This window comes from Amborella trichopoda, chromosome 7, assembly GCF_054954075.1.
Source record: "Amborella trichopoda isolate Santa Cruz 75 chromosome 7, AtrichopodaSantaCruz75HAP2 v2.0, whole genome shotgun sequence".
Classification (NCBI taxonomy): Eukaryota; Viridiplantae; Streptophyta; class Magnoliopsida; order Amborellales; family Amborellaceae; genus Amborella; species Amborella trichopoda.
Window position 1 is genome coordinate 10,431,657 of NC_142342.1, and position 27,064 is coordinate 10,458,720.

General features: G+C 39.0%; 1 protein-coding gene across 4 annotated transcripts; it reads left to right on the top strand.

Annotated features, from left to right (window-relative positions):
• Positions 1 to 2,407: 2,407 nt before the first annotated feature.
• LOC18444057 (vacuolar ATPase subunit F family protein) lies at positions 2,408 to 26,681 on the top strand. 4 transcript variants are annotated; one of them, XM_011628730.3, is made up of 5 exons: positions 2,408 to 2,634; positions 3,362 to 3,470; positions 5,928 to 6,009; positions 10,712 to 10,794; positions 26,226 to 26,681. In XM_011628730.3, the coding sequence occupies exons 2-5, from the start codon at positions 3,408 to 3,410 to the stop codon at positions 26,388 to 26,390; spliced, it is 393 nt and encodes a 130-aa protein (XP_011627032.1). In that variant the 5' UTR covers positions 2,408 to 2,634; positions 3,362 to 3,407; the 3' UTR covers positions 26,391 to 26,681. The 4 variants fall into 4 exon arrangements, with proteins under 4 accessions (XP_011627032.1, XP_088728265.1, XP_006854297.1 ...); XM_088872139.1 differs by having other exon boundaries at positions 2,408 to 2,452; positions 3,343 to 3,470; XM_006854235.4 differs by having other exon boundaries at positions 2,408 to 2,452.
• Positions 26,682 to 27,064: the final 383 nt, after the last annotated feature.

Genomic DNA, 27,064 nt, shown 5'->3' on the forward strand with positions numbered 1-27,064 from the left:
GCTTTCTTTGGGTAAATATAGTTGTTAGGGCATTAATTTTTTTAAATTTTTTTTTGGATTTTTAAAATCCAAAATTTTAATTTTGAAATAAATGTATTTTTTTCAAAATAAAAAATTGCTGGGACACTTTTTTTCAAAATATGAAATTGTTAGGATGCTAAATGCAATTTTTGGATTTTAAAAATTCAAAAAATCAATTTTCAAATAAATTTTACATTTCAAAATATGAAATTGTTGGGAGATTTGTTTTTTTGGTAAAAATAATTGTTGGCACACTTGTTTTTTGCAATTTTTTATTTTTAAAATTCAAAAATATGATTTTCAAGCAAATTTAGGATTTTCAAAATCTATAATTGTCATCACAATGTTTTTTGTGCCTTTTATGATACTATAGGAAAGAGAGATCATACAATCAAACCTTTCTTGACAGATTGAAACTCAAAATTTGCATGCCATCATAGAAAGCAAGCAAAACACAACAACACCAGAGCGGCTTACAATTGAACTAATCAATATTTATTTTTGTCATATTGAACTCTCTCTGTTTATATCTAAATGTCTAAGTTTCTAGATTGTTGTGGATAAATTTTGGTATAAGTACTAGGGAAAATTACAAAACCGTCCCAGAATATACTATTCACTCAATCTGCCCCCTTCTGATTTTTCTCTTTCATCTTTTTCTCTTCAAGAAATTATCTTCGCAAAAACCCCCCAACCCAAAAAAAAGAGTAAAAATCCAAAATACCCCTTTTGTCTTCATACCCCTTCTCTACGCACTTGAAGCTTTTCCCACGTACTCCGGCAGTATAGAAACACGCTCAGCCACACAAGCTTTTGGAGCTAGAGCGCTTCGGCAGTTAGATCAGCCCCTCCGGCAGTAAGCCACTTCAATCAGGCGGTTTAGTACGTCGCTCACACATCGCTCCATCAGTGTGGCAGCATGCTCCGGCATTGTTTGATCTTGCTCAGGCAGTGGCTATTGCGATCCGACAGTCATTTCAAGGCGGTCCGGCATTGTTGTTCTTCGCTCCAGCAATAGGTAACTTGGGACCGCCAATTGAATTTTTATTGTACGGTAAGGGCATTTCTGTCCCAAGAACTACAACTTTTTGCTTTGGGGGGGTTTCTTGCGAGGAAAGCTTGTTGAGGGGAAAAAAGTGTGAGAAAAATTTAGGTGGGGTAAGTTGAGTAAATAGTGTATTTTTGGGAGGTTTTTGTAATTTTCCTGTAGTAATATAAATGTTTATGGAATATCTAGATATCTCATTTTAGGGGCATGACATTTGAATTTTATATGCTAATTGCCCTTTATTTCTTAATATCAACATCATAACATCTCATTTTGGGAAGCATAATATTTGATTTTTTCGATGGTTTCAGATTTTTTTTTATTACACTTTTTTATATGCCTTGTGCTTCTATGAAACACATGCAGAGCACGTACATCTCGCTACTACAAGTAAAGCACCCCATAAAATCAAATAGAAAAGATGTTCCAAAGTTAGAAACACCTTCTAATTGATATCATGACATCAAAATGTAGGGAAATATAAAAAAAAAAGAGCGATGAAATTCCTATAAAGGCCTATACTTTTTGAAAACAAAATAAAGCATCACTTTAAATCCTCTCCCATAAAATAAAGCATATTGGGAATTGGAAATCTTTATAATGGCTTCTAAAATCAATTTCCAAAGCCAACTATAAATTTTAAAACTTAAAAAATAGTGTAAATCTTATCAAATAGTACAATTCTTATAGATACGTAAATACTTAATATAAATATAAGATAGATGGAGCAGTTTGTAAAGAGCCGAGGCTCTAAACAATCAAATTAGAGCCCAACTTCAAATAGTATCAACAAATATGATTTTAGTATAGGAAAATTTTGCAATAGCATTAAATTATATTTTCACCCTTAGTTATAAAATTTAAAGCTTTAAAAAAAATGTACATCGAGCTGATCTAGAAAAACTTGAAAATTGATAGTCCAAAAATATGTTACAAGATACACTATTTCTAAAATTTGAAATCCACTTTTTCTTTATTTCCAAGCATCTTGATGTCAAGATGATCAATTTGATGATATTTGGGCATCAAAACAACCTCTTCCATTGAAAGTTTGGAAGTAGGATCTAATTTAATTTTTAGAGCCTCGGCTCTATATAAACTTTTCCCATGTAATACAAAATTCACTTTCTACGACTTTAATTTTTTTGTTTTTTTCGCACCCATAACAGGCAAGGTGGAGACGCTCGATTTGAATGTTTTCGCCTCGAGTACCGCATGCTCTCGCAGATCATTTTATGCGCGTTCTTCCTTTAACTTTTGCCTCAAGTACCGCATGCTCCCGCGGGATCATTTTATATGTGTTCTTCTTTTAACCGTCTCATAGGAAGTCTCTCTCTCGTCGCGTTTCAGTGTCTACGTCTACGATTCCCACGGTTGTAAGAGGTAATACTCTCTCTCTCTCTCTGCCCACCTGTTTGTGCTTCTCCTAAATTTATTATTGCCTTATTGAATTCTTAGAGTTCTCTTCAGTACCTAATTGGTTTGAAATCCCTCTTTTCCTTTTCCTTTCTTCCTCTTAAAGTCTGGTAGATCACTTTTTGATTTGATCATCGCGCAATATCTAGGTAGGGCATTGATAGCCTTTCAATATCTTATTTTTAATTTTATTAGGTCACCTTATTGTCTATTCTTAAACAGATCATTTTTGTTATGTTCTTTTGGAAGTCACATATTTCAAATCGTGTTTGCAAGTGTTTTCACTGAAATTTGGTGTATTTTGTATATCATATTTTCTATAGAATAATTATCCTTTATGAATTGTTCGCTTATTTGCCATCTTCATAGCTTTTCTCTCTCATATTTAGATCATATTTTTCACTGATCATACTAATCAAATTGGCATAGTCCGCAACTCTGCATTAAATATTACATTTGTAAATTGTAACTTCTTTTTTTTTTCTCTCCAAAATTTGGGCTTTTGTGGTTCTGCTCTTATCATTCTGAGATGGGTTTTGAAGCTTGATAGGTAAAATTTTTCCATAAATCTGAAAATTGGAATAATTCTTCCTGGATGGGGTTTAAAGACATTGCCCATTAATGAGGATATGATTGGTGTATTTTGTACTCGATCTAATATGGAAATTTCTATATTTTCCTGGAAAAAAAAAGAATCTGGGTTTTGTTGAATGTTCTTGGCTTATAAAGTCTAGGTATTTTTGCATATAGTGTGAGACACTGTATGTTGGTCCTTATGAAGTTGCATTGGATATTCTTTTATATTTGTTTTGAATTTTGATGACCATGTCTAAGTACTCTTTATAAATGTTTAACAGAAAATGTCTTATTACTTAGGGATTGATCCTGCATTTTCCTGGGCAAATAGTAGACGACATAAAAAATGGCGAACAAAATTCCGATTCCTACTAAAAGCTCAGCACTTATTGCCATGATTGCTGATGAGGTACACAGTTTTGGTCGTTTTGGCAATTTGCTTAATCTGTAGTGATCTTCACATACCGGTCAAATTTTATATATAAAATACATAGTTGTTGTGATCATCTGAACGAGCAATCAGTTTACCTTCTATCCATTCAAATTTCATTTCTTTTTTTTTCTCTTTTAACTGAGACGTTCAATATGCATATTACGTGCCTGTGTTGTTGTCTAGCATGTTCTCCTTTGTTCTTTTTGGGGTTCCTATGTATCATTCACTCTGCCAAACTCGATACGCAATGGAATGAGAATTTCATGTCATCTATGCATTCCATGTCTTAGCCGCACTCTTTCTCTGGACACTCCACTTTGTGAGTTCATTGTTTTACCCTTTCCCTATCAAAATGAAGTACTCATACATGTCCATATTCCTATTTTAAGGTGCTACATCCATGTAATGAAATTCGTTTTCAACATGACAAATGAATTATAGAAGACGTGAACCGTCCAATAAAGAAATCATCTACAGATTGTCCCCATTTTACTCTCAATGTCATGGTAAGACTACTTCAAGGTCTCAATTCATGTTTATAGTGAATGGATTTTGACCACTTGGCAATAGTTATCTAGACATGCCATATCATGTAATTCTGTCTTGGGATGGAAACTTCTATTGCTTTTGGTGACTATTAGTTTCCTGACTTGCTTGATCCCTTGAACACGTATGCTGTTTACATGACTGTCTGTGGTTTGTAGCATGAAATATTTTAATTGACATGTTCTTGTAACCAAAGATTCGACCTTTCTTTGTTAGACCTAGGTTCTTCATTGTCACCATGTCTTTGCCGATTAGGGTTCTTGATTTTTTTTTTTGTTCGTCACCCCCCCCCTCCCCCCCCCCCCCTTGGAAAAAAAAGGGTTATATTACTTAACGAGATAGTTAAGAAAAAAAACTCACAAGGAATGAGTTGTTATGGCATTTACATGACTGTCAATGGTTTGTAGCATGAAATTTTTTAATTGACATGTTCTTGTAACCAAAGATTGGGCCTTTCTTTGTTAGACCTAGGTTCTTTATAGTCACCATGTCTTTGCCGATTAGGGTTCTTGATTTTTTTTTTTTTCGCCCCCCTCCCCCCCCCTCCTTCCCGGGAAAAAAACGGGTGACAATATATTACTTAACGAGATAGTTAAGAAAAGAAACTCACAAGGAATGAGTTGTTTTGGCGGCCACATCTTGTTTATTATCATTTTGCTCAATGTTTCCAAGTTGGACTTCTCCACCTGAACAAAGGAACATTTAACCTTTTAACTTTTTGAATTCTTTACATACTTGGTAGTTGTGACCTTCCCAATAGATTGGCTCTCTCGTCTTGGAACCTGGGTTTTCTAAACAAGATATGAGACGTCGGAGGACACGAGAGTCACATTTTGGTCCTGACCAACAACCACTTTTCTAATTTAAGTGTTGTAATTTTAATGTCCTTCATATGCTTTTGTTTTCATGATAAACTATCTTGTCATCAATTCTAAGCATCTGAGATTGACATGCTATATATTTCAGAACTACTGTCCAAGACCTCTCTGGTAGCGTATAATAAAAACTTAGAGTTGATGTTAAACTTTCCTGCTATCGCAGCCCTTGGAAAGGATAATTGCGACTTCTTGATGTTATAGTAAAATCTATTATGATTTGTTTGTGTGTGTATAAGTGTGATGTGGCATGATCTGTATCTAGGATCTCAATACTGAACATAAGGATTATCGGTATCATAATAATGTAAGATTTTCCTTTAGTCTCTATATCGGTATCTATTTGCAGGATGTTCTTATACATACCTTATTGTAGAGTTGGGTTCAGTTCCTTTAATAGTCTCTATTTTAGGAAATTTATTAGTAATCTTTCCATAACTTTCTTTGTGTTATCCATATTTTGCATTGTTTTATATCAATCAACATGAAGTCTTTACCCCAAGTAGTTGAAGCCCTAAGCATTTCTCCTTCCTAGCCAAACTAAATTGCTTTAACATGATTTTGAGGCATTATTAACATTGTATTTCCTGTAACAATAAATTTTTGTTGTAATCCCTTTTATTGACGTCCATTTCTTATCTAATCCACTACGAATACGGTTATAAATCTCTGGTTAATAGTTATGTCTTGAATGAAAGCATGGATCTGATATGACTGCAAAACTGCCCACCAATGTTTTACATGTAGTAAAAGTGTTCCTCCTGTATGTCCAGATTTCTCACATTAGAAGCTATGCTGGCTTATATAATTGTTGTTGGGGAGCCTTTCTTTTCATGATATTTATGTTTTAGTTTGAATCTAATGAACCTAATGCTTGATGCATGTTATCGTTGTTGGACTATCTGAATTTTATTTGGAAACATGGTTGACTGTGTAAGTGGAATTAGTTTTTTGTGAAGATCCTAATGGTTAAGTTCCTATCTTTTAAATACTACTGTTGTATGAAATGTAGGATACGATAACTGGCTTTTTGCTGGCCGGAGTGGGGAATGTTGATCTACGTCGAAAGACAAATTACCTTATTGTGGACTCAAGTACGCCCGTGCTCCTATGGGATATAAGTTTTTTTATGCTCTTGTTAGAATGTTACAATTTGCAATAACTTCTTTGTCTTAGTTTCCTTGCTCCTTTGTATAATTAAACGCTCTTGGAAAGTTTATAACATAGAATACATCTTTCTAGAAATCTTATTCATCTTATTTGCTGCATTTCCAGTTTGTTTGGTATTCGTTTTTGGCTTTTATGGTTTTACATGAGGATAGGGGCTTATTTATGGCTTTAATGCTTCTTGGGAAATAAAATGCATACTTTGAAGCCATATGATTTCAGTTTGTTTAAAGATGGCTAATTTCACCTTTGTGCTGGTTTTAATAAAATGTCTTGTTCTCTGAGTGTCTACAGAAGATACAAATCCATGTGATGGAATGCTAGGTGCCTGGATATCCAGCCGAGTGTATCAAAAAGCGCTAGGCGGTTCCTAGGTGGCCTGGGGGGTCCAGGCCGCCTAGTGCCTAGGAGGCTGCCCAAAACCTGGCGGCTACCCAGTTGAAAAAAAAGTAAAAATCCCAATATACCATATTCCAAGTTGAAAAATACAAGAACAAAAAGATAGAAGTCGAGAAGAGAATTTTGATAATCCATATTGTTAAAACAGTAAACAGTAAAACCATACAAGTGTAGGATATAAAGTCAACACTCAACGCAACAGAAATTTAGAAAATATACAGTCTAACATAAATCAACGCTCATGACTCAACACTCAGCACCAAGATGCAAGAGTCTTCAGTCGTCGTCATCATCATCATCATCATCATCATCATCATCATCATCATCATCAGAAGGAATATCAATAAGCCTCATCATATGCATCAGAGTCAAGACTGTCATCATCAGAGTCATCTCCCTCTTCAATATAATGCTCGTCCTCCTTTGTTTCTTCTAAATCTTCCTCTTCCTACTCCTCTTCTTCTACCTTCCTCTTACTAGTATGTGCAGTCTGTGCAGATGAGGCCCTAGGAGTCTTGGCTGCTCTACCCTTTTATTTGTGCTTCTTGGAACTCAAATATTATATAATTTCCTCTTTGGTAGCCTCAGGAATATTTTTACACGGGGCAATATCCCCCGTAATATCGACAAGGTGTTTTTTAAACCGGTAAATGCCCTCATTAGTATCATTTCCACATTAATTACATTTAATTTGATTTTTATCACTTGGATTCGGGTTATAACCATACTTCCAACCCGGATCACCACTCCGACTAGAAACTGGAGAAGATACTTCCATAGAACAAGGCTTATTTTCATCCTTTTTTTATTCTTCAAAATTCAGAAGATGTCTAATCTCATCTCGAACTGCTTCAGGAACCTTTGTACAAGAAGCAACATTATCTCTAACACCAGCAAGGTGTTTTTTGAATCGGCTAATACCCCCATTGGTATCTTTTTCACAAAAATTACACCTTATACAATTTTTATCATTTGGTTGTGGGTTGTACCCATACTTCCAACCCGGATCACTTTTTTAGGAGTAGCAAAAATAGATCTATGACAAGGATTTTGTTCTTGTTTTTGTTTTCCATAACTTAAAAATTGCTTAATCTCCTCCTTGATAGCTTCAGGAATATTTTTACAAGGGCAACATCCCTCTTAATATCGGCAAGGTGTTTCTTAAACCGGTTTATGCCTCCTTTTGTATCTTTTTCACAAAAATTGCATCTAATGCAATTTTTGTCATTTGGATTCGGATTGTATCCGTATTTCCAACCCGGATCTCCACTCCGACTAACTCTTGAAGAAGACATCTCAAAATAAAACAAGCAATCTAAAAAATGCACTTACTTTGGTAGCTTGAACTCCAAACTTTGAGAAACACTTCGATGATTCAATCCAATGAAATGCAGTTTTTTTGAGGTTTCTGTTACTCTAAAAGTGGTTCTGGTGGGTTTAGGGTTCAAATGAACCTAAAAGCCATCATTCTTAACTTTTATATCTTTGAAAAAAATGAAACAAAAAAAAAAAAAAACAAAATTTCCGCCTCTGGGCGGCCGCCTAGGTGGATTCCGTACCGCCTAGGTGGCCGCCCAGGGACCACCGCCCAGTTTGGCTGCCTAGGCCTGGGCGATCCGCCCAGGCCTTTTGGACTGCCTAGGCGCTGGGCAGTTCACTTTTTTGAACAATGATCCAGCCCAGTGGGCTTAAATGTAGGGTGTAGGTAATGCGATTTAGTAGGGCCGCCAAGAGGCTGGGTAGTGAGATTATGCCCCATGTATGCCCAGGTGGACTGCTTGGCCAACCTAACTCCAAGTGCCTCTCTAGGTGGCAATTTTACAACGATGCAAATGCGAGTATCGGCATCTGCGACAGATACGTGCGTAAAAAACATCAATCCAAAATTCAGCATTCAGGCATAACGCATCTATAGTCCATGCATCGTTTAGAGGGGATTGAAAATGAGACTTTTAATTGACATTAAGGCATTCACGGTAAAATTTCAACAAAAGAGTTGAAACAGAAGTTTCAAAGTTTCTAAAGTGTCAGAGTGTAACGTGTACTTTGTGTCTTGATGCATGCCCAGAACCTTGGAGACGCATGTCCAAGTTACATAGCTTGACAGTGTAGGCAAACATTTGGCAGCTTAGGGCCCAAGCACCTGAGTTGTAGTGTTTGAGGAGAGAAACTATCCACATTTTAGTAATGATGCAAGAAACTAACCTTGGGTATGGACAATTTAGTCATTTTCCCCACTTAGGTGAGGAAAGAAAATTTGGATTGAACATCCAATTCAAAGCGGGTTGAAGTATTTACTTTCTGATTTCTCTTTTCTTTATATAGACATGGATTGAGTATTGGAAACATGCGTAGTTCAGAATCCAGTGTTTGAGGAGGAAACTACTTGAGTCAAGTTGACTAGTCAGTTACCAAAAGAGGTTTGAGGGGGGTAGAGTTTTATTGCCTAAACCAAATGATCTTCATGAATTAGTTGCTCTTAATGTTGTTTAAGCTTCAAAGTTTCTTGAGGCAGCTAAAATATTGTAGTGAACACCATATGATAATTGGAAATCTCATACATTAATAATTTCCAATTTGTCAATATCCAATAAATTTTCAAGGCACTTGAGGCTTCATATATATGGTATCTTATACATGAAGTTTCATGCTGGTGGCTGTAAAGGTGTTCTCGCTGGTAACAGATCTGATTAGGTTGTCAAAGTGGCACAATGGATTTATTATGGCTGATTTGTTGTCCAACAATATGGGATTTGCTGCTGACTGGCATGATCTGGTGAAGCTCGTAGTAATAAAAGTCAGGGTTGCATGCTATCAAGGATCGTATGTCAATTAAAACTCATGCCCTATGAACCAAACCGTTGTCAAACATCATTGAATGGTAAATGTATCTTGGCTCACTCAAAACACAATGCCTTTTTATCCAAATAAATCCGTGCTGTTTGGATACCTTATCTTGCTTTACCTACATGAGCTGGATTGCAGGTTTCACAACCCACTCAAACAGTAAGTAGCACCCTAAGTCCTCTTTGTGTCTTGTTCTCTCCTCCCATAGGATATTTCTTGCTTTTGTAAACCTCTTCTAAGAGCTCTAGGGCACGTCCACATTTTTGTAACCTCTTCTAAGAGCTCTAGGACACATGTCCACATTGATGTGTGCAATGTGCAGAGGCTGTAGTCATAGTGCATCCAGGTTTGTTGCCCTCTCACTAAAGAAAGGTTTATTGCTGTCTCACTGTGAAAGTTTGTAACAATTTGTAACACTAGGAAAAGGGGGTAGATCAATGAAGGAAGAAGATTATGAGCAAAGATTACTAACATCTACTCTAAGAGCCATATGTATTCCCAGCTTGTAGAAATGGTTCATGAAGTTTTACCGAGTGCTGTTGCATCATTCTACTATTACTTGGAATTTATACTGCTTATTAGCTCTGTCGGTTAGGCTTCATTCAAATTCATAGTGCTGAGTTTCTCTTTCCTTTATCTGTAATAATTTGTAGGAAGCAAAGATATTACAGAGGCAAAACTATAAAACAAGACCCCACAGTCACGTATTGTTTTTGTTGGCAATTGCTTGGATGATTAAAAACTCATGAGTTTGTTAATCTGGTAAAAAACCTGGAGAGAATTGTAAAAGAAACAATCAAGAATTCCTAGGTCCTGTTTTATGGAGTTTTGCAAACAACTTTCAAGAAACATTGTTTAACAGATAAGGATGTTTTTCCATTTTAATATCTTTCTTCTGGTAGTGGTCCAAAGAAATAAGCTACAAAGTGGCAAGATAAAGAGGATTCCTTAAAAAGGATGGTACAAAAAATAACATTGGACTCCAAAAGAATAGTCACCATTTCTTGCATTCTTTTATTTAAAAAACCCAAGTACCCCTATAACACTTGGAAACTGGCTAGTAATTTGGATTCCCTAGCTGTAAATTTAACTTGCATAACTTGATGAGTCTTACGAAAATTCGCGAACTCCCTTGATTATGCAAGGAGCCTTATGGTTGCAGAAGTAACTTAGCCTTGTGGTGTCTGGTATCACAGTTGGCTTAATTCAATGCCAAACACAAAAATGATTATGATCGACAATATTGAGTGTTTGGAAAATTGTACTCATTTCAATTGGCCAGCCCCATGATTAGATCTGATTGGATTTTAGTTATCATTCTTTGCAGTGAATCTTTCCCCCTTTTGTTATTGCTTCCCTTATAAAATTTTGCATGTATTTCAGAAACTACCGTGAAAGCAATTGAGGATGCATTTAAAGAGTTCACCACAAGCGAAGACATTGCTATTGTATTGATAAGCCAATATGTAAGTATCTTTCGCATAACATGCATTCAGTCTGAGTTATTAGTTTCTTTGGTAATTTAATGTGAATTGGTTCACAGGGAATAATGCTGATTGTGCTCCATTCTTTTGTGGTGGTATAATCTTCAGGGTGCTTTTTGGTCTGTTCTTTGTTTGTGTGTGCACAAGTCCACAGTGGGCCTTGAGCCTCCCATTTCCAGATGGTTACATTCTCTAAACTCTGTCATATCAAGAAGGCAAAAAAGTTTCAAGAAGTTTTGCATCGTCTCAATATCCCTGCTTCAAGTCTCCATTATGAAAACTATACTGTGGTATTTATAAACAAATAAATGAATAGAACATACCATAGCTATCACACGAGGGAAAGGTAGGTGCACTGTCAACATCCTCTGTTGCAGCAGACCCGTCAACTTGTGTATTCTTGTAGTGCATGTGTACATTTTGATTCCTTTGCAACTACAAAATCAGTACACAGCAAATAAATTTTCTCTTAAGCATCCCTGAAAAGTAGATAGCTTTTCTTTTTTTGGGTGAATCAGTGGGGATGATGAGCCCCTACCCGCTTTATTAATAAAGGGAAAGCTATTACAAGTATAATCATTTATGGCCCTTTCGAGGAGAACATTAGCAACAATGTGTAAGAGTAAAGTAGCTAAACAATTTGGGGTCTGAGCACGCCACACCGTTGCTTCTTCCATGGTTTTCGCCCAGGCAGTCAGCAACCATGTTGGCTTCTGAAAATGTGTGAAATCCGCCATTGGTCATCTGCGAATGAGATAAGTTTAGCCTTGCAGTTAGCTGATACTATGCAAATCTTCAAAGGTAGCTTACATCGCTGACTTGAGGACTCAACAAGTAGTTGGGAGTTACTTTCAATGATAAGGGTTCTACAGTTGAGCTCCTTCGCCAGAGAGATGCCTAGGCTCAGGGCATGGAATTTGGCAATATTATTCAAGCTCTAGCCTATGGGGGCTGCAGAAGTTGCAATAAATCCTCCTACGTTGTTTCTGATAATACCCCCACACCAGGATTTTGGATGGAAGATCTGTCTATGTTGAGCTTGAAATGACCTGTAGAAGGAGGTGACCATACCTCTTGGATTAAGGTAGGGGAGCGTTCATGGTGATGCTAATCTCTTAGTGATGGAGAGCCTAATCCTGTGCTTTTGCTAGCGAGCTGATGAAGTGAATAATCCGCTGCAGAAGTTGCTGCCTGGAAGTCCTTTTCCCCTCATGCCAACATAAGTTACGTTCTGTCCACAGACACCAGATAGTAATAGAGGAAAAGGATAACCAAACATTATTCATACCAGTGGATTTAAATCGAAATTTAATCCACTTGGCCGGCATCGCCGTTGTGGATTCCTCAAGAGGTATGGTTTTGCCGAATCTCCAAAGGATAGACCTCCAAAGTACCTGCGAAAAAGAGAACTGCATAAATGATGTGATTAGTCTCCTCCTCCTGGAGGCAAATGGCATGTGAAGGCCAAAGGCAGACCCCTTGATGGGAGCAGGGTAGTCGTAGGCAGACAGGAGTACAGAGCGAGCCAGGTGAACCACTTAGCTCTTGGATGGGAAGGTGTACCAAAGGGCCTTAAAAGCTGGTGCACTGGAGCAAACTGCCTAATTCCTAGGCATCTGTCACAGAGAAGGAACCAGTAGAGGAGTGGATCCAAACCAACTGATCCCTAAGCGGGTGAATGGGTAGCACATGAGGGTGTACCTTCTCTCAAGTGCGAATAAGTGGGTCAGAAGTTGGGGATGGGAGAGACCACCTTTGAGGTGAGCTCTCCAGTTAATCAAACACCTTAAACTTAACGAGATTGCCCAGCACCTTATGTATATCAGAACCATATTTTTCCCATAAAGATCTCCCTGATAACCACAGGTTGGCCCAATAATCTATTAATTTCCCATCACCAACTAACCATATCACATTGTTTTGCAATCTATTAATCATTATTTTCCCTATTAGGCTATGACAATGTGAATGATAAAGGTCCATGAAATAAAGGAAGATCCAGAATCTTGACAAGAAGATCACGAATCCCAAACTGAAGAATATCCTGCACCTTAGCTTTCATACCTGCATTAACCCCAAAGAAAATTGCCTTGCTTTTACTATGGTCAAGCTTCTGGCCAGTTGCTGTACAAAAGTCCTCAATAATATGTCTGATAAATGAAATTGCTTGTATTGAGGACTCACATAAAATAAAGGCATCATCTGCATAAAGAAGTTGGTTAACCCCATAGTTGCATCATGTTAACATTATCAAAAAAAAAAAAAACCCCATAGTTGCATTCAGATGGGAAGACAGTAGGAAGAGCGTTTGTTGCAATTGCTGCATTCAACTTCTTGCTAAGATAATCCATTACAATAAATAAATGAATAAATATGAGGATAGTGAATCACCCTGATGTAATCCCCTTTGAAATATCCCACAGGCACGCCGTTATGAAGAATGGAGAAGGATGTGGTGGAGATACAGTGTTGAACCCAAGTTGTAAACATTGCCAAAAATCTCAGTGCATGAAGTTTGTCCAATATAAAGCTTCAAGAAAACTGATCATATGCACTGCTGATGTCCAATTGTAGGTGCATTTTTGGTTTGACTGATGTTTTATGTCCATGTGAATGTTATCAGTGGTCAATCTCCCTTTAATGAATGTTGCTTGACCAAGGATGAATGAGGTCATCAAGTAACTTCCTCAACCTGTTGGCAAACTATCTTACTGATGATTTTATAAAAATAATTGCATAGTCCAATAGGTATGAAATCTTTCACAGTGGTGGGGCAAGTCACTTTAGGGATCAGACAGATAAAGGTGGAATAACCTCCTTCAGAAACTTACCTCTCCTAAAGTAACCCTTAAGAGAATTCAAAAGATCATAGTTGATGACATGCCAACTATATTTATAAAGCTCTACGCCAAGCTCATCAGGGCCCAGCACACATACACATTTCATGTCCAGCATGCATTCACTAATTTCTTCCAGAGAAATTTTCTTGTGTTCAATGTAATGTTCTTGTGAAACGCGTACCCCTAGAAAGAAATCACCAGCTGATGACCCCAATAAAGTACAATCTTGAGCATCAGTGGCCGACAGAGCTGAAAATAAGAACTCATGTGGGTTTCAATGGTTTAGAAATATGATTCCCATTTGAATCCCTTAGATTAAGAATCCTGTCACTCCTCCTCTTGATTATGGTGGACACATGAAAGAATCTTGTGTTTATATCCCCCTCCTTTAGCCAAGTTTCCCTTGATTTCTGTCTCCACAAACTCGCCTCCTGGGCCAGTAGCTATTGTAATTTGGTAGAAAGCTATGCTTCTTCTGGTGAAGCACTTGGGCTATTACTAATCAAGTCACGCAAAACTGATAGCCTTTCCTGATTTTGTTTGACCATAACATCAGCATTGACTGATTTAGTTTTTATTCCACTTGATGATGTCCCCGCGAAGCCTTTTAAGTTTTGAAGCAAACTACATAGGCATATTGATGCAGATCAAAATCTGGTTGCTATAAATTTTATTTTTATTTTTATTAATTTTATTTTTGGAGATGTGGGTAGTTTTTTTTATCATTTATTAAGGTTAATTGTTAGAAATAGAATCTTTAGGTTTAGTTTGATTAAATCCATTTTTTTAGAAGGTTTTTAGAAAATAAGGTCCAATTTCTTTAAGAAAGTTAAACCATATTTTTAATAGGTCTGTAATATTTTTAGTAGGTCTGTCCTTTTTTAGTAAGTATCAGATTGATATATTTTCCATATCTCTTGATGGTTTACCAAGGAAGTCATTATCTCTTGGTGAAGAAGAAAAGAAGTTTAGGATTAACTTGCATAGAAGGTGTTATCTTATTGTAAAGGGAGAAAAACGTAGACCAAAGATATAGTACATCTATTAAAAGAAATGAGATATTTTAGAAGTGAGTTGTTTTAGAAGTAAATGAAAAGAGGGCGTGCATTGTAGAGGAGGTAGTAATTAGCTTTATTAGAGTGGTTTTAGATAAGGAAGAGAGTTTATCTTTTAGAAGGTTTTTGGAATAGAACCCTTCTATAAAAGTGTTACACGTACATTGTAATGGGGAGATTGAATTTTATGAAATAAAGTTTTCTTCGGAGAGAGAGAGATCCCTTTGTGGGTGTTTTTCTCTTGTGTTTATGAGCCCATGTAGGAATTCTCGTATCCGTGTGTTTTGTTCTTTCTTATTGTGATTTCCTTCACGATTTTTATTTCTCTCTCTTAAACGCAGTTAATTTTGATGGTGTTGTTTGCCGGTAAATTTTATACTGCTTCACTTACCTCCAACTCGCTCGTTCCAAGATGGCTTGATAAGATCCAAGAAGTCCGGGATCTCATGCCACATGACAAAATACTTGAGGGCTTTAGGGCCTGAAGGAGGAAGAAAAGAAGTAGATATCAGAATAGGAGAATGATCAGAAGTCCCTTTTAGGCATGAGTTCCACTTTCATCTTCAGCATTGCCATTAGCTATTCAACATTAGCCAATGCCCTGTCAAGGCGCTCGTGGCTACACCGTGGCCCCACACTGCTATTAGACCATGAAAACTACCCTGAAGAGGAGCCCATATCAACCAGAGCACAATTAACTAGCATTTTTGCAAAACTTTCTGCATCGGTGCTGATCTCACTTCTGCCGCCCACCTTCTCAGAACCATGCATCTCCTAGTCCCATAAAAGTTCCCTCTCTGATATGGAGTTTTTACCATAAACACCTATAATAATAAAAGAATCCCCAATACTAGGTCGAAGGACCTCTGTGGTTATAACTTGTTCTTGAACATTAATAATATTAAGAGTATAAATATTTGGATTCCATGCCAGCATGATTCTAGTTTTACCATCCATTTCGTTTACCACATAAGAATTATAGAATCCAATCTTTTGAGACCAATTACTTGCTGATTGTACCCTCATTTGTTTCACGCAAAAAAAAAAACATAATCCAGCATCATGATCTAAGATAAGATTTTTTATATCTGATAACTATCCAGCTGTATTTATTCCTCTAGTAATCCATGATGTGATAGACAGAAAAAGGATTAATAGAAAGTAGACTTACCTGAGTGAAGAGCACCCCTCCTATTGCACAGCATAAGATATATTTTTGGAAGGCACTGTACCTTCAACGGCCTGTTGCACAACATGAGATATATTTTTTGGAAGGCAGTGTTCTTTCAACAGAAATGCGGCTGCCTCTTCTGCATTTTATTTTCTACCGCCATGGATGAGGACCAAGCCTGGTCAGTAGCAGGTCCATGCACTGCATTCTTAGCAGCAGCACATGTGAGCTTTGTACTCCCCTCATTCTTGTACACAGGGGATTTCGAACCCCGGTTAACATTGCCATTTTGTTTTGAGCACCTGAAATCAATGAAGTTTCGTCCGCCATATCACTGCTACACCCTAATGAATTTTTATCCTTCATTCCACAGTATTCTTGCTGGCCGAAAGTTAGCAAAAGATCACTTCCATAAACCAACAAAATTTCATTCTCTCTTTCGCTGCTAAAACTGACACAGTTCCATGCAAAATATTCATTTCCACGAAAGCCTTTCCAGCCGTAGACTCTCTGCTTTTATCTCTTGAGATATTAGCTGATTCATTACTCAAAAGTGCTTATAATCACAGCCAATACTGCCATAATCTGCTGATTCTTCACCAGGATCTTCCCTACCTTCCTGCCCAGGATCTGCTAGTCCACTCGAAGCACAGCTTCGTGAAATAGCAGCTATTTCCATACAATCCAAGGAGACAATAGAAAGCTTAGGATCAGCCGATTAGGAGAAGATTAAAAATTTGAGTGCTTTTGCACAGTTGTAACATCCTGAATAGAAACCACGGTCAATTTGTCATGAAAATCCATCAGATTATGGAACCTTGACGAAATCAACGTGCTATCATCCATCACAACTGGGAAGTTGACAATCCAGCTTCTGTTTGTAGAACCTTTCCGTCATTCAACAGTGAGATAGGATTCAAGGCCCATCATTGTACACACGACCATCCAGCGGAGAGAATAAGGGTGCCTTATCATCCTTCATGCAATCCATCAAAGTTGTAGATGAGATGCCATACTCATCAGAATTGTCAAGTTTCGAAACATGATCCACGTTCACTATTGCATTTGGTGGCTCAGACAAAGAGTCTCCTGCCACGTCAGATTCCTGGTGAAGGGGTTCGAGTTTGTCCCGATCATTCGTGCCCTCCTTGTTCGAAGCATCTTGCACCTCACCACCATCACCTAAGTCAGCTAAGACGTCAAATCTCCCTCCTTTAACATCAGTATTTTTCTTTCTGAAGAACGAGTCTTGTCCTCCCTTCCACACCCTCCAAACTTCTTCGTCGTTTGAGGACTTCGGCTGCAACGTCTCTTGTACCTTGACCTATGGCTTATTACCTCTGTTAGTAAAAGTAGACTTTCTGCAGAGTTTGCCTTTAGGACACCATAGCCTGCACTTGTAGAACACGATCAGGATGAACTCATATAATTCTTGCTCAAGAAATCTCTTGTTCAAATTCAACAAAATCTCTTCCGGGCAGTCAACATTGGCATCCAATGCAACACAAACTCTTTCTTTAGGTCTAGATTTCAAAGGGGTTGGCTTGTCCGTAGAGAATGGCTACCCAATCAATGTGGCCATTTTAAAGAGAATTTCTGGTTCCTAGCATAGAAGTGGGAGATCAGGAAACATAATTTTTTTTTGATAACTGTTAACTTTGTATTGCTGTGAAGAAGGGGGGTACAAGGTTATTCCAGGAGAGACTCCTGGTAAAAAAGAATGGTTTAAGGGAGCGTATACAAAATGGGGTTATAAACTTTCCCCGTACATCTTGTGACCCGTATACAAAATGGGGTTATATGATTTCGCCTTACAACATGTACATATTCCAAACCAGAAATGCGTTAATCTCTTTTCTTGACTGTAATTCGTTTGGAATCCATTTCTGAAGGACAAGACACTTCTTGTTAACAAACCATGGTCCTCCTGATACTTCTTGAGATCAGGAAACATATTCCAAACCAGAAACGTGTTAATCTCTTTTCTTGACAGCAATTCGTTTGGAATCCATTTTTGAAGGACAAGACACTTCTTATTAACAAACCATGGTCCTCCCGACATTGCAATATCCACTTTCCTTTTCCATTTTTAATCGAAAAATCCGAAAACCATTGCTAAGAGAGATGATCTCTAGATCTGATTGAATTTGCCAGATTTTCATGAGCGTCATTTTCATGTACATGAACCTCAGTCGCCCTTCAAGAAAATATCCCAATAACACATGCTTCCATCTTGCAGCACAAGTTTAATAAAGATGATCATCTATAATTGCACAATGTTTATCTTCAACCATTCTCTCAAATATGTTTACCTTCAACCATATTTGGGGACTGAAGGTGATATAGAGTCTAGGATGCTCTTTATACAACACTTGTACTTGTTACTTAACTTAAAAGTTTTACAAATACTTTCACATGCAAGTTTCAACAACTCGTACTGTTACAACCACAATTTTTTGAACATATAAAGACACAATTATCACTGAAAATGAAAGAATTACAACTCTATGGAGTCCCCAATTCATAAAAACAATCACATTGCTCATATAGAAGCAAACTACACCACTTAGCACGTACACTTATATATGGATTGCAAATACAATTGTCATAAACATAAGCCAACTCTAAACTTTACATAATCAACTGTTGATGACATGAAATATTAGTAGACTCAAAGTTACAACAAATAAGTGCAAAGTGACAGTGGTTGACCCTTGGTGCCCGGGTCACACAAGCAGACCTTTTAGGGACTTAATTTTGTCCTATGATGAAGGTACGGAGGGGCTCTAGAATGCAAGGGCTGATATTACTTATGACGTAGGAAGCTTTTGCATATTTATAAATCACTTGATTAACTTTAAAATGAGAGAAACTTTTGATGATCAAAACAATGAGAAAAATTCAGCTATAAACAACGTCAATTATTTCGGTGTACATGGCCATAAACTTAAGAAAACTTAGGGGCATCGGGAAGCATATGGGTCCTTTGGGACCCCACACTTCACCCCACATTGTCACAATGGCTCTCTCTAAACTTTCAGATGGTTTAGAAAATGGAAATGTACGGCGATTTATGGTCCCAACCTCGACAATCTTAGGCCTTCTTTCTAGGCAGAGCTACAATCTGCAGCCTCCTCAATTCTTCCCATCTGGTGTGTTGGTGGGGACTTCAATTTCATGAGAATAGTTACCGGAATCTCTCTACAGACCTTGCGTTTCCGGTTCTGAAACCTGATTCCGCATTTCCGTTAAGGAATCTCAATGGAAGCCGTTTTTCATAACCAAGGAAACTCACTTCTTACTTGTGCCAACCTGGATAGCCTTTGCTTTAAATTTAACATATAACTCGTAAATACAACCAAGGTTTCAAAAAATGTTGGGCGGCCCCTAGGCGGCCTGCCTGGCGCCCAAAGCCTAGGCGGGCGCCCTTGGTGCAATAAGCTTAGAGATTGAGGGTTTCTTTCTTTTTTTTCACTTTGGGGGTTCAAAAATAAACCCCATAACATTTTTATACAAACTTGGGGGTCAAAATGACCCCTTTTGCCCTTTTGGGGGAATTTAAAAATTGAAAAACGCCTTCGGCCTTGAGCACCCGCCCAGAACTGGGCACTGGGTGCTCTCCTAGCCCGCCTAGGCGCCCACCAAAGTACAACCGCCCGTGTAGGGCCGCCTGAGTTGAGGCGGGCGGTTTTTTTTTTCAGGCCGCAAAGGCGGGCGCGCCTAGGTGTCGAGCGGACCGTTTTTTGAAACCTTGAATACGACACATACATTTAAAAGTAAAACCATGGCATAGACATAATCCTATTTTGTCTTTATAATAATGAAATCAAAATTACAATTTACAAAGACAAATATAATGAACGTAAATTCAATAGTCAACACAATTACTTTAAAATTTGGGAAACCTTCTAATAAGAGACATCCAATATAGGTTCTAAAGTTGATAAGGATCAAGATGTGCTTGTGGCTTTTTTCTTCATGAAAATGAAATCTTGATTCCTGGTAGGGGTCGTCAAATGCATTCCATTGTCCATATTATTGTAAATCTCGATCTCAAACTGGCATGGATCTCTCATCCATATACTTCGAAAACTTGATTCCAAATATGATAGAATCATGGTTCGAAACAACAACATATCTTTGTTCCACATATGTCAGAAACTCGATTCCATAGATTTCGAAAACTCGATTCCGCATATTAATGAATCTTGACTCATGGAGTGTTGATTCCAAGGGAGTGGGAATCTTGATTCTATATTCGGATAAAACTTGGATCTATTTCGGTCGAAACACGATTCTCAAAAACTAGGAATCTCGTTCCTAGCGATCCCTATTGTACGGACAACGATTCCTAAGATAAGAATCGTCTAGCCGGCCGCGATTCCACGATTCTGGTTCCTAAAGCAATTCGGATTCCCAGGCGTTTCCAACAACTATGTTCATGAGGGATGGAAGAGCAAAGTTGTCCAACCCCCTCTCTCGGCTTTTATAGTCGAGTGCGTCAGTCCCAGAGGTGAACTATGGCTAAGAGACTCGTTTCACCCGATGGTCCCATGACCGTAACTCCAGCCATTCAATCACATCGGCAATGGTCCACTTCTCGGACTTTGTCTTCTAGAACCAACCGGTCGACATACCTCTTGAAGGTGCTCAATTTACCTGGTCAAATCACTCCCTCAATCCCTCCTTATCCAAGCTTGATCACTTTCTAATTTCCCTGGACTGGGATGAAAATTTCTCGGGCTCTCACTCCACGGTTTTGTCTAAAACCACTTCGGACCACCGCCCAAATCCTCCTAGATACCCAAGCCATGTCTGGGGTCCGAGAGAGCCAAAGTTAAATGGTTGAAGTTGGGAGACTTGAACATTGGCTACTTCCATAAGGTAACAAACTGCAAAAGGAGGAAAATGCCATCTCTCACATGAAAGTTGACAATTCCACTCTTGATCAACCCCACCTTATAGAACAGGCCTCTATCACCTTCTTCTCCAAGCTCTTTACTGTACTCACTAGCTGGGACCTTTCATGCATGACCTTACTTTTTGCTCTCTTCCTCCCGAGATAGCTTCTTGGCTGGAACGTGCTTTCTTAAAGGACGAAATCCTTGTGGTCTTGACTCTCTTGAATGATCTTAGCCTTGATCGAGCCCCAGGCCCTGATAGGTATCCTATAGCCTTCTTCAAAACATTTTGGAATACTATTCGGAATGCTGTCTTAGAATTCTACTCTCAATTCCACTCTAAAGATGTAATTAACGAAGCCATGAATGCTTCCTTCCTGGTCCTTATCCCAAAAATCAAAGGGACTGAGGAGCTCAAGGACTTTAGGCCCATCAGCTTAGTCAATGGCTCCTATAAAGTGCTCTCCAAAGTCCTTGCATATAGACTCAGGACTCTGCTCAACTAGGTCATTTCCCCCACCTAGGGGACCTTCATAAAGGGCCGCCAAATTCTAGATGGAGCTCTCACATCCCACGAGTATATCCACTCTAGCTCCATATCCAAGATCCCTGGACTTATCATTAAACTGGATTGGGAGAAAGTCTAGGACCATGTTGACTGGTTGGTGTTTGGACCAAAGTAGAGAAGGTGGATCAAGGGTTGCATCTCTAGCCCTGTTTTGTTGATGCTTTTAAATGGGACCCAAAAGGCTACTTCCCAGCCACTAGAGGTCTTTGCCAGGGTGAGCCTTTAGCGCCCTTTTTGTTTGCCATATGGGCTTGAGTTCTTCATCATGTCCATATCAAGGTTCTACCAGGCGGGATTTTTGAGGGGATTCCAATCTAGCAATCATGGCCCAACAATCTCCGACCTCCAGTATGCAGATGACACCTTTGTCTTCTTTGACCCCTCAGAATACCAAGTCTGACAACTTTTTGTGTTTTCTCAAATGTTTTGAGATGGCAACAGGTTCAAGGTGAATCTCGCCAAGTCTAAGATGATGGGGGTCTGCACCGACCCTCTACGAAGGCAGTCTCTAGGCAATAGATGGGCTGTTCTGTGAATGAATTGGCCTCGAATTACCTGGGCCTCCCCCCTTGCTTCTGTATGCCTCAAATCTCGCAATGGAGTCACATTATTGACAAGTTCGATTGGAGATTCGTGGTTGGAAGGGCAGATTTCTATCCAAGGTGGATAGGCTCATGCTTATCAAGGCCACCCTCGCCAATACTTCAGTTTTTCAGATATCCTTATTCCACATCCCTGCTGCAGTGGCTGCAAGGTTGGAACGATTGATGCGGGAATTCTTTTGGGCTGGGGAACACGGGCACAAATATCACCTGGTGTCATGGCCTAAATTATGCCTTTCCAAATCTCAGGCAAGTCCTCAAGGGGGCGTGCGGATTCATAATCTCACAAGACAGCCCTCTTGGGCAAGTGGTGATGGAGTTTTGCCACCCATGACCCAACCCAATCACCTGTTGAGGGAGGTCATCAAATTTAATTATTACCACGGAAATGACCAATGGATCCCTGAGTACAGAACTACTAGGCCTATCTCTGGCTTTTGGAGATCTGTTCTTTGATGCCATGATTCCTTCCTGCAACACATTCGCTCTTGCCCGAGGGAGGGGAATACGGTGAGGTTCTCACTTGACAAATGGATAGGCCACCGCCCACTCAGGGAATAGTTTCCTAATCTCTATCTTCTGGCATGTGATGCTCATTCCTCAGTGGCAGAAATTTTCACTACCACTGGGGCGACAAGATCTTGATCGCCCAACTTCAGAAGGCCTGTTGCCGATCATGAGCTCGATGACTTCAGTGCGCTGACCGGATTGCTTCACTCTGTCTTCCTCCCTCTTTGTGGAGAAGATACGATCTTCTGGGCACCGGCTGCCTTGAGCACCTTCTCGGTGACCTCTTTCTTTCTTATACTCATCTCAAATCTTAACCCCGCCTCTCCTACCCTCACCCTTGGATCCAAAGCATGTGGCTCCCTCTCCTATCACCGAGAATTCAGGTCTTTTGTTGGAATGCGATCCAAGAAGGGTGTTTACCATTGATCAAATCTAGAGAAGAGGTGTTCCTTGCCCTAACAGATGCGTCATGTGCATGGAGGCCAAAGAGTCCAACGCACACTTGTTCTTACACTGTGAGTTTGCCAGTGCCCTGTGGACTGCTCTACTCCAACTTTTTGAGTGCACTTGGGTCACCCCCAGATCCATTCCCCAACTCTTTCAGGCCTTTCTCTTCACCCTTTGGCCCAAGGCAGGGAGAGTACTTTGGAAAGCCTCAATCACAGCCACTTTATGGGTCATTTGGCTCGAAAGAAACGAGAGAATTTTCAGGGGAGAGAGATCCACAGTCGCATCTCTGCTCGACAAAATTTGGTATCTTGTAGCCTTATGGGCCATAGATCATAAACTTTTCAAGGGCTTCTCTGCCATAGATTTTCTACTTAATTGGCAAAATCTCTTGCATGTATCAACACCTTCGATCTCCCCGGGCTTCTTTATGGAGACCACCAAAAGACGGCACCCTTAAGTTTAACTTTGACGGTTGCTCCCTTGGCAACCCAGGTCCCTCAAGCATTGGTGGCCTTTACAGGTGAGTGATGGAAGTACCCTGTTGTCTTTTTCAGAACCCATTGGGACAACTGATTCCACTCTTGCTGAGGCTCTGGCCTTGTTGGAGGGCCTTCGCAGGTTTGATCACTCCTGGAATACCGTGCTACTGGTGGAAGGAGACTCCAAGAATATTAGTACCTTGGCCTTCAATCTCTCACCCTGGCCATGGCGTTTAGATCACATTTTTGTAGAAAGAAGCAAGGGCGCGTTAGTGCCGCTAGCACCGCGCAACCGTTTTCTAGTTTACACCTCTTAAGTGGCATCAGGGTATCCTGGATGCATATCTATAGAGAAGCCAGTACAGCGGCGGATTTACTGGCTAAGGAGTGGGCCTAATCAAATACCACATCGGGTCTTAACTTTGGTGCCCCTTCTTTCTGTTCTTTCTCATCCATTCTCTGTCTCTTCTATCTAACTGTAAAGTCTTTTTGAATCCTCCGGGGTATTGTGTTGGGCACCCAATGTGGGGTGCCTGACTTTTGTACAATTTTATTCGAGTGATACATATATAGTGAACATCCTCAAAAAAGAAAGGACTTCATTAAGAACATCAGCCTTGGAAGAAGATGTGGGACCATATGCTTGGTTTGCTAGATCCAAAACAGTAGGAATAGAAGGGACGAAAAACGACCCATGTGGCTGCTTTGTAGGTAATGGCAGAAAGTCCAAAACTTGCACATCTTCGTCAACAGGAGCCTGGGATGCTGTGTCATTCTCATGCATAGAAGGATCCTTAGATTTCGTCGCATGTGGAAGAAAACTTGAAAAAAGGTAAGAAAATGAGGGTTCCGGATTGTCACCATGGCTGCCCCACCATTGGCTACATGAGAGGGTCATGCAGGTGCACGGACATGGCTGCTCTCAGAGATCTTGGACATGTCTCTCTCCATCCCTGCAAAAATTCAAAAACGAAATATATCAGCATGTCGATTGAGATAAGGGCCGTAACCTGGTGGTGGTCTCGCCTACTCAGGGTCCCGGGAGGGGTAAGCTGGAAATGGTCCTAACCTTTGGCTTTTTTATATACAAAGTGCCCGCTCTCAGGTCTTGAACCCACGCTCATGCGCTGGCAAACCGAGTCTTTTACTGTCATACCAAGTGACGGCCCCTAGCATACTGAGTGAGATATATCTCCAAAATTGTGGTTCGCTGATCATTGCGTTGTCAGCTTGCTTTAGGCCACTGAAAACTATCCTTGCAAAGTGCGTCTCAAAATATATCAGCCTACTGAGTGAAAACCCAAACATAAATTGTCTCTAGAAAAGTGTTAATCAATCTCAATGTACTTGATGCAAGCATGAAAAACCAGTTGGCGAGAGAGTCATTGTACTGCAAAGTTCAAACCACTGCTATCAGATTCACTTAGAGAGCTCTTCATTTTGGCCGGTAAAGGGAAGCACTTTGGCTCTTTGGCTGATTCAGGACACGTCTTCGGATGTATTTCAAAAAAAAATAAAAAATCTGAAATACATATTGATTAGGTAGACACTTTCTAAGAGAATTCTTGATATATCCAAAAATTTGAATATATCAGGCATATTTTAAAATTTTTGAATGTTTGTTGTGCATTTACCATATTTTTTGAAATGTTTGGCATATCTCCAAAATCTTTCCCGATATTTTTCAAATTTCAGGGATTCGCTATGCTTTGGTCCTGGGGCCAAAGCCAAAGAGTTTGGCTGAGCCAAACAGATCTGTTGACACTGCTTTAGTCTATTACATGTTGTGCCAATCTTTGGCTGAGGCAAACAGATCTGTTGACACTGCTTTAGTCTATTACATGTTGTGCCAATCTTTTAGCAAATTACAATTGCCAATTGCAGAACTTAAACAAAATTTCTCTTCTTAAGGTGTTTCCTTGTGCATCTTACACGATTTGCAGATGGTGATTTATTATGGAATCATGGCTTAGAATCTCTGTTTTCATATCATGTTAAAGTTAAAAAGTCAGAAACCAAGGTGATAAACTGTGTGAGATGACAATATCCCAGAGGACTAGATTTTGTGACTGATATTATCTTAGAGTAATTGTGGAGCTTTCAACTTAAGCAGTTTTTTCATTGCTATACAAGTATTCCTTTTTTTTTGAACAAGAGAACTTTTTTTCCTGCATAGACAGTGTCAAGCTTGTTTATATTATCAAGTTCTGATCAACAAATTGAGGAACGTTTGAGCAATAATTTGTTCACACTGTTTGAGATACACATTCCAATAAGTGGATTTGAAGAATTTACATCATGTATGCAAGGCTCTAAAAAGACAAGCTGGGTGAATTTGCTTGTTTTTTGAGACTCTGAAAGTAAATTTGTTCTGAATTGAGCTGCAGTACAAAGATGCTGCTTATTGGGAGAAAACTGACATCTAGATCTAAATAAAATTTTGTGTACTTTGCTTCACATCAGTATGTGCTCCCATCACTTGAGCATGCATGAAACTCTATGTATTCATGCTCTTTTGGTATTCATTTTGTGTACTTTGCTTCACATGGGTATGAGCACATATCAAAATATTGTTGCTCTGAGATACCAAGGAGGCGGTAATAATTTCGGCTGCTCCCTCCCCCCTCCTGGTGCTCGCAAATATCTTGAGTTACCTGTTTCTAATATTTGACATTTCTGGTTACCATATCATTTCTATCAGTTAATCATGTAAACAATCCTGCAAATGTTGCAAGACCTTGCTAGCTAAAACAGATTGTAAGTCTGTACTTCAAACTTCGACATGTGATTTGTTTGTAATCAGTCGCCATTTTTTTTCTTGAAAAATTGGGGTCCAGGTGGCAAATATGATTAGGTTCTTGGTCGATAGTTACAACAAGCCAATTCCAGCCATCTTGGAGATTCCCTCGAAGGACCATCCATATGATCCAACACATGATTCGGTTCTGTCCAGAGTGAGGTACTTGTTCTCTGCCGAGTCGGTGGCATCGGATAGGCGCTAAAGTCCTTATTGCATAATGGCCCTTGCCTCTTTGTACGAGTGCAATTGTTTTGCTATGTAATGTGGAGTGCTTTAATGTATTCTTTTGCAAACAGAGTTGCCACTGTGGCGTGCTGTGCTCTTTTCCTTTCCTTTAATCGAGAAGTGTTCCTTGGGAAGTGATACATGTAAGTCATAGTGAGCAGTTTTTAGAGAGTAATGGGAATAAATGATATGAATGGTGGGCTCCTTGTTGACTATTATTGTTGTTGTTGTTGGTATTATTATTCAGATGGAACTTTTGTGTTGAAAATCGTAGGATTGTGTAAGAATCTATTGTTATCTCTAAAATTTGAAATTTCAATAGTGATTCAAATCGAGCAAATCTATAAATGCATGAAAATCTTGAAAATGGATGGCTAGATATGTGTTGTAGGATGTACAATTTTTATTTTATTTTAATTTTTTTGAGAATGAGTCGGGGTCGTGGTGGTAGCACCATTAGTGCTTCAGTTAAAGTTTAAGCTTCCATTCTCACTTAATACATTAAAAAACCACTAACGATTCGAAAAAAAGGCAGGGGCTCGTCATCCCTATTGAAGTACTCCAAAAAAAAAAAAAAAAAGAGGATGTACAATTTTTAGGATTCGAAATCTCTCTTTCTCCACATTTATACATCTTGATGTGGAGATGATC

What these genes read in the sequence shown, in the direction of transcription:
- LOC18444057 (XM_011628730.3), top strand. Translation starts at nt 3,408, where the DNA reads ATGGCGAACAAAATTCCGATTCCTACTAAAAGCTCAGCACTTATTGCC. An exon ending in TTGCCATGATTGCTGATGAG is followed by an intron (nt 3,471 to 5,927) that starts GTACACAGTTTT and finishes TATGAAATGTAG; the next exon opens with GATACGATAACTGGCTTTTT. An exon ending in TTGTATTGATAAGCCAATAT is followed by an intron (nt 10,795 to 26,225) that starts GTAAGTATCTTT and finishes ATTGGGGTCCAG; the next exon opens with GTGGCAAATATGATTAGGTT.